Source organism: Anguilla anguilla, chromosome 15 (genome assembly GCF_013347855.1).
Source record: "Anguilla anguilla isolate fAngAng1 chromosome 15, fAngAng1.pri, whole genome shotgun sequence".
In the NCBI taxonomy this organism is placed as follows: domain Eukaryota; kingdom Metazoa; phylum Chordata; class Actinopteri; order Anguilliformes; family Anguillidae; genus Anguilla; species Anguilla anguilla.
Genome location: NC_049215.1, coordinates 24,286,073 through 24,293,926, shown reverse-complemented (window position 1 = coordinate 24,293,926; position 7,854 = coordinate 24,286,073). Strand labels below are relative to the sequence as shown.

General features: G+C 42.7%; 1 protein-coding gene across 2 annotated transcripts; it reads left to right on the top strand.

Moving 5' to 3' along the window:
* The first annotated feature begins 1,197 nt into the window (after nucleotides 1-1,197).
* On the top strand, nucleotides 1,198-7,778 carry si:zfos-905g2.1. 2 transcript variants are annotated; one of them, XM_035394478.1, is made up of 9 exons: nucleotides 1,198-1,998; nucleotides 3,135-3,217; nucleotides 3,552-3,962; nucleotides 4,101-4,163; nucleotides 4,419-4,523; nucleotides 5,083-5,506; nucleotides 6,382-6,585; nucleotides 7,014-7,129; nucleotides 7,518-7,778. In XM_035394478.1, exons 1-8 carry the CDS (start codon nucleotides 1,659-1,661, stop codon nucleotides 7,124-7,126), a joined length of 1,743 nt encoding a protein of 580 aa, XP_035250369.1. In that variant the 5' UTR covers nucleotides 1,198-1,658; the 3' UTR covers nucleotides 7,127-7,129; nucleotides 7,518-7,778. The 2 variants fall into 2 exon arrangements, with proteins under 2 accessions (XP_035250369.1, XP_035250368.1); XM_035394477.1 differs by having other exon boundaries at nucleotides 1,199-1,998; nucleotides 3,546-3,962.
* The last annotated feature ends 76 nt before the right edge of the window (nucleotides 7,779-7,854 follow it).

Here is a 7,854-nt window from a genome sequence, read left to right as displayed (position 1 = left end):
CTGTTGTACACAATGTAGTTGTTCCAACAACCATCAGCATGCACTTACAGTGCCTCGTCTAGGGTAAAAGTGTCTTCTAAATAAAATGCTGTGTAACGTAACACACTTGCCTTGCTTATATATACTGCAGCTTTAATTGGCCAAAACTTTTTAGATTAAGTGAGCAAGTTAATGCTACAGTTAAAGGATTTTAAAAAAATATTTAAAGTAGATGTGTCACTTCTGTATTAAAAATTAATTTCAGAAGATATCCCTCTCAACCTGCTCCTCCATTTCACTCCCTTTTAAAACACTCCTCTCATTAGAACTCTACTTAGTCCCGAATTCTTAACATGACTTGCTAAGCTCACAGGATGTAAAAGCATAATAAAGGTGGCCCCAGGCTGGTGTTTCTGCTTTGCTTTCTTGTTTGAGATTTGCCACGATGAAAGTCATTTATCTGATATTCTTTTACAGTCCCTTCAGTTTAAACAGTGTACGTATACAGCATTTATATGTAGACTTTTTTTTTTTTTTGAAAATGTATAGTACTGCAACTCTTGATGTTCAGACTGCCATACAGTATTTCTGAAGAAAATGGAGCTATGGTTTTTGAAAGTGGTTTAAAGAATGGAAGCTGTTTAACGTCCCAATAGTATTATTAAGCAAATGGGAAGTGGCTTCGATGTTAGGTAGGAGTACAACCTCAATTTGATCATGCGCGGACTCATGTTTTAGTGAAGTTTATTGGTGGGTGGTTACAGTAATCTCCTGAAATTATCTTAATAATTAATTAATATTAACAGTGAAGAAAATGTGTTGCAGTGATGAGCATTTTAGCACCAAATTTCACACGCGATGGGTAGAACTGTGAGGGGAAAAGGCTGTAGCCTACGTGTAGGAGGCCTATCACTGTCTATAATGTCTGTTAAAATAGTTCAAACAATGGCAGTACTTTCCTTAACATTCAAACAAATAGATATGCTAATTATATAACTAGCTAACTCGCTATAAAACCAAAGTTTAAGTTTACGTCACTTATTACCGTAGTTAAAGATACATTCTTCGTGAGAAAACTTGTACGTCGAAAGACGAACTTTGAGAAAGTGTGAGACAACTGCTAAAGAGCAGCGTAGGTTTCTTCTACACAAATCGCCATCGAAATTAGCACAACCTTACTTCAGGGAGCTTCACAGGCGTTTAGGACGTGCTTTCCAGTCTTGTTAATATGCATATCTATGGTTCTGCAAGTGTGATCCCGCAAATAAACAATCACCCGCGTTCAGCAGTGCTGCTATTTGGCCACATCTTCGACTGAAATTAAGTTTCACTGTAGAAACATTCATGTAATGATTTCAGCTTTTAATAGTGAGCTTGTTTTCTTGTTCTGACGACTAGCCCAGTCCCGTTTGGTGCTCGAGTCGATCCTTATAATCTGCTTCTGTGACGTTACGTCAGAAATGGGGGCTACGGGCTAGAAGCCATTGGCCAGAGGTTGCCTCGCTTGAACACAGGAATTCCTTCTTCACTTCGTTTAAGGGCGAACTCCCTTGCGGTTGTTGCTCTTCTAAAATCTGGCTTACTTTGGAAGGCCGGCCACAACCATTTTCCTTACTAAACGCAAAGCAAGTTCGATCCACAACAGTAAATTAAGTGGTTAATTTGGAAACTAAGTAATTATGAAGCAGGAGTTCAGTCCAGGGAGAGTTAATGCCCTGCACGAAACTTTGGTGAACAATGCAGCGGAGTCAGCGTCACCAGAGTACGCCGGACATGGAGAAGCTATGGATTTACCTTTTGTAGTTGTAAAACTTGAAGACGAAACTAATTCTTCGGACGCAGAATCGGTAACGGAATGGACGCGCCCCGTGGAATTCGCTGAAGACTACGACGAGGAAGCTGGACAAGACCCGAAGTCGGAGACCGAAACATCTACATCTAAAAAATATCCCTTACTAAAACACGAGTGTCTGGGAGTAAAGTTGAAAAAAAATGATGGTCGCAAATGCTCTTCGCAAGGTAAGCTATGGTTTGAACAATTACAGAAATAGAGGCTACAGTATGTTTGCAAATAACGATTATTAATCAAACTAGTGTGTGTATAGTTCGACGAACCATCTGGAAATCGAGAAAAGTTGCTTAGCTCTTCATTTTGTGGTGGAACCTTGCTAGCTTTAAGTTACCCTAACAGTCAGGAAAGACAGACAAACGACTCCATAGTAGTAGATGGATATATTAAAATTGTGGTCATTATTCATTGAGGTTAATCACCATAGCAGTGCAGCTTGCATGCAAGAGAGCGTGTGCATTAGGCAACATAAAGGGACTTAATTGACCAGTGGAGTCTCAAGTATGCACAACAGGGGGGAAATCCTACAAGCTGTAACCCTCCCTCAATAATGTGGCCCCAGTATAGGTATTGCAAGAGCAATGCTATAAAGAGCTTACTATTAATTGACAGTTAGAACTAATTTATTTTGTGGTTTTCTGAATGGAAGTTGTTCAGTACTAGCTGTCCTAGTAATAGTTGCAGAGTAAATAGTTTCCCATTTTGCTAGGTTAGCTGGCAAATTACCACCAGTGTGTTTATTAGATAAACAGCTGGGTTGTACCAAGTTGGTATGTATCATGCTTCTGCCAGCCACTTAAGGTGAAATGGAAATGTATGCTTATGTTTATTATTTTTAACAAAATGATCCAAGTACACGCTACACTGTCCACAAACTTTCTGTATCATTTTATTCCCCCCACTGCATTCTAAGATGGACTGTTGCCTAAATGTTTTTAGGCCCCTGGCGATTCATTTGTATTTGAAGTTTCTTTACAGTGCTTTTTAGTTAACATTGTATGGTCCCTCTTACCCTTTAGCAATAACCTTGCTTTTGATGTTTATGATGTATCACTTTATTTACTAACCCAGTCTATGCCTCGGCATGAAAGATGGACCTCATTCCATAAAAACAAAATTAGCATGTGCTCATTTAACCCGTTCGTGAAATCCGTTTGGGTTTCAGGACAGAAAAATGAATGATAAGGTGTGTCAAAATAACAAAAACAGTGTGCTGATGCAATAGACTATTACTCGTAATACATATTACTTTTATGTATCTTGCCATATTACTTGTACCATTATTCTGTGTTCTTTCTTATGACAGATTTCAAAGATGCAGGTGGACCTAAGAAGAGAGCTTCCAAGCAAAAAAACAAGAGCAGTTCCCTGCCCAGCACCAAAGGAAGGGTGCGTCTTCTGTGTCTCAGCCAAAAATGCGGCTTAAGTGACTATCAGATTGTACAGAGCTGATAAACAGTTAGATTGCATTATGCCTGTTCTGGCACTTCTCTCCTACATGCATTGCTTTTCACAATGAATGACTGAATATTAATCACTGAAATGACTTGTATTAAAAATGGGGTGACAACGTGGCCCGTTTAACTGCTGTTTAGATGCCTTGGTCGTCCTGATAACTGAATGAAGATGGCTACGGATATCTCGTTGATCAGATATCTCTTTGATATAGTGATGTGGAGTTCCTCTGATTGTGCTTCATTACATGCTTATGTTGCAGACGAAGACAAAGACGAAGACTAAGACGAACACGAAGAGAAGAATAAGGAGCACGACCCAGTTCTCCAAAAGCCAGGAGGCGTTGATGCAGACTTTCGTGGAATCTCACACCGAAGAGTTGTTTAGACCGAACAGGAAAGGGGCTAATGAATGCCGGTCCCTTTGGAAAGACCTGATGGCTCGGGTTAACGCTGTAGAAGCCACGGCAAACGGGCACAAGACCTTGAGCGCGGTGCGGAAGTGGGCAGTCACGTTGAAGAAGACAGGCGTCCATCCATCAAGGCAACACAAGGAACGCAAAACAAACCTGAGATCGGCCCCTGGCGTCTCGGCCCCATACTCCAGATTCAAGCCTGCGAGCACGATCAGTCCACAGCAGGCCACTGAGCCACCTCTCTTCCCCTCCATGGAGTGTGGTGTGAGTGAGCACTGACCATCCAGTGTAGACCATTTAAAGTTCTATGGAAGCTCTGCCCTGTTTGTTCTGCCTTTACTTTCAAAAACAGAAATATAAATTGATTATGTCCATTAATAAGTGTGATTAAAATTTTTCCAGGGGAAGGCGCAATGCTGTGAGAAGCTGGAAGGTGCACTGTTTGAGGTCCTGAACTTTTGCAAGGTAAGTTTTGTGATTTTGAGTCGATCAGATTGAGGTGTATTTGTTCATCGCTCAGAAATGTCAAGCAATGTTGTCTGATGAGCACAAAATTATCTGTTTTGGGAAAGTCTAGCAGTTTTAGCTTTCTATTTCACACACATAAATGTACTTATCCAGGTGAGTGAATACATAATGGCCTCTGACACCTCTATTCAGTCAGATACTTTTGTGGATGTGTCAGTAATCTGGTTGATATTTTCATTCTTATTTTGCCAGTTCATGTGTACAGCCATCCAGAGATTGGAGGAGAAGATTGACAGCCTTCAATCAAACTCTTCCCACATTCAGGAATCGCATCAGAACTTTCCGATTACTGATCAGGTGGTTGTTATTTTGTTGTTTTAAATGATGCTTCACCTGTAGAAATCGGCACTTCTGGTTTCCGGCATCCCCAATAATGTCTTATTGGTTATTTGTGGGTGGAGCTTCAGTCCAGTAAGAGAGAGAGAATGCATTACACTTTGATCACCATGGAGTCAACCATAACATTCACAAAATGGCTCAAATTCGTGAACTGGCTCTCTCTATCTCGTCACCCAGTTGTCCTCCCAGCATGCCTTGTCCCCTACAGTCTATTAGCCACACAGTCCCTATGAAGGACCAATTGATCTTGAAATCCAGACTCAGTGGTAAATTAATTGATTGGTAAGGCTATATTTCAAAGCCTAACACTGAAACCACTGGCCACTATAGCTAATTGCCGCTAACATTAATGTCAGTGTAAATTTCCTTTTCTGGTTTTGCTGCTATATTGGTCATAATTTGGATGTGTCTGCGATTTTCTCCCCTTTCAGTGGTCTTGTTCCCAGCAGACTATGAGAACATTGTGCCCTTGGTATGGTGTGAGGGGTCATCCCATTCACAGTTTCCCTTCTTACAGGTGTCGTGGCACAGAGGGGCGCACTGGGCCCCACCCTCAGGCAGCTCCAGGTTCGGACTGAGCTGCCTGAATCTGCAGAAAAGCCCTTCCCTTGGCCCTCTGGAAGACAACAAAATGACCCCTTTTTCCTCCCCTCTTGCCCGCCGCGGCAAGCCACGCCTCCCTCGGTCCAGCCACTCTGGGAAGCCCGCCTCCCTCGCAGACTTCCAGCTCGACCGGCCTACGTCCCAACGGGCAAGACGAGGCGGAAGAAGGCGAAGGGGCCGACAGAGAGGCAGTGGGGGCCCACGCCCAGTGGTACCAGCGAATCAAGCACTGGTGTTGGGAGCCCCACTTTCAGGGGCCAGCGCTATGGATGTCCTGCCAGAAAAGGTGCCCCCGATGGGACCAAGTAGCACAGCCTCCACAGAGGATGAACAGCTAGGTAAGTACCATCACCAAGTTTGAGGTGCATTTGCCTGTTCTAGGTGCATGTGCACCCTATAGAGTTCTCCTGACATTTTGCAGTTTCAGGGTAAAAGCTAAAAAAAAAAAAAAAAAGATAACTGCAAAATGGTACAAACCTCCCAATAGGTATGTTGGGAACTTGAGCTGAGGGTGTATTTTAAAGCATTTAAAAAACTATTTTCTTCACTCTGCTGTCTTGCATGACCGAAATGTCACAAAAATGGCTCTGTATGGAAAAGGTGACAGAAAATAAATTGACAGCAAAAATGATTTCACTTGTTATACTGTCAACACACTTCAGAAGTGAAATGGATAGTCACCTTCTGGAGTTTTTTGACATTTCAGTTTTCGTGCATGTTTTTTCAGTTGTCCCAGACAGTTTTCCCATGTGACAAAATATATTTTTAGGCATTTAGAGTTTCTGAAGACCTGCTTGCTTTACAAAGACAGGCATAGGGCAGTTTGTGGTCTAAAACAAGAAAATAAACTTCAGGTAATGTGAGGCAGTACATGAGAAGATTAATAGCGTTTATTCATGGTAAACCAAAGTATCCGTATCATACCTGTCACTAACGGTGTGCCCTGCAATGGATTGGCGACCTGGCCAGGGTGTATTCCTGCCTTCGCTCAAAGCACGCTCGGATAGGCCCTAGCACCTCTAGGAGTAAGCGGCTTAGGTAATGGATGGGTGGATACCTGTCACTTCGTTAATCATTTTAACAGAGACTTTCATTTTCGTAGTCACTTCTTTGCATTGTGTGTCATAGTTGTGAAGGGGCGGAGCTATGACTTTCATTAATTCGGCCAGCAATGTTGACCAGTGAGCTTTTGGCATTCTGCACTTCCTGGCAGTGCTGATTGGCAGCTCCTTACGGAAGGTGCAAATCTCCGCCTCCGAGTACCTGAAGGCCTTCAAGGAGTCGGACCCGCTGGGCGCGGTGGGCGTGATCCTGAGGGCCGTTTTCCCCGACAGCGTGCTCGCCCACAGCGGGGTCACGGGGAACCAGGCCGCGGGCGTACAGCAGCTGGACCCCAATAAAATAGAGGCCATAAGAGGTGAGGCTTCAGGCTTTATCATCACTCCGTCCCACGATGGGTCCAGTATATTGGCCTGATGCTAATATTATGGCCAGTATGATGTTGCAATATCCACACATCAGAAAGGTGACACATTTTATGTACATAAAATGTCACCTGAATCTCGATTTTTATTATTTCTTCTCACAAGCCAAACTAACCGGCAATGTTATACAGAATCAGTTCTTCAGACTCTTTAATAATAGTAATAATAATAATAATAATAATAATAATAATAAAGCCCTTTTTTTAAGAAACATAAGTTGACGTGTCTTGTTATTCTAGTAAGAGCTTGCGTTTGTGACTGTCACTGGCATTGGCCAACATGACCAGGCACATGCCATTCATTAGCACACACAGCACATCCCAGGTCGGTGCTCATGTGCGTTTCTTTCTCTCCGTTTCAGAATGGCTGGCGGAAATGTTCCCCAAGCATGACCTGGATGTGAGGGGGGTGGACTGGGCCGCCTGCCTGGGGGTCATCACCAGTGTGATTAGAGGGCTTCATAACGCGGAGTGACAGGTGAGAATCGAAACCCAAACAGGGGGACTCAACTCATTGAATCGTGGTATTGTGGTAAATACAGAGGAAAAACAACTGTCCCAATACTTCTGCATTTAACTGTGTATGTGTCTGTGTATGAGTGACATTTATGTCAAGTCTAAGCAGCTTATGTATTTACACATTTGTATCAGCCTTTGGGTGACACAGCTCCTTAGCCACATCATCACACTGCCCCCCCTCAAAGTCACAGCATGTGATCTGCCAGAGAAACAGCACATGCCTGTGGTAAATGTAGTGCTAATACGTTTAATTTTTTTAGCCTCATCCCAACTAAATAAAAAATATACTCAAACATAGCGGTTTTATGAATGTAATAAAACACTAACATTTTTCCCTTGTTAAACAGGACAAGGCCTGAAGTGTGAGAGGTGAGCTTAGCCTGATGGGGAAATGCACGGGGACAGAAGACCTGTCCGCAACACGTTGACAAGACAGCCAGGACAATCGCATCGGCAGAATTCCCCTTGTTTTTGTCTTCACAGACCGGAAATGCATATGCATTTTTACGTATTTACTAGCGTTCCAGTACAGTTGTTGTCTCGCTGCTATTAATTTGATGAGACTAATACGAATTGTGTTTAGTGGAGAAAAGATGATGTCTGCGAATAGTGTTTTGTTCTTTTCTGTTTCGGCAGTTGTTACACTGTGATTACTAGTGGTTATTCTCTTATTGAAAGGGACGT

Excerpts from the sequence above, each read along its gene's own strand:
- si:zfos-905g2.1 (XM_035394477.1), top strand. The coding sequence starts at position 1,659 with ATGAAGCAGGAGTTCAGTCCAGGGAGAGTTAATGCCCTGCACGAAACT. Across the intron at positions 4,164-4,418 it reads AGGTCCTGAACTTTTGCAAG|TTCATGTGTACAGCCATCCA; the intron begins GTAAGTTTTGTG and ends TTATTTTGCCAG. Across the intron at positions 6,586-7,013 it reads TAAAATAGAGGCCATAAGAG|AATGGCTGGCGGAAATGTTC; the intron begins GTGAGGCTTCAG and ends TCTCCGTTTCAG.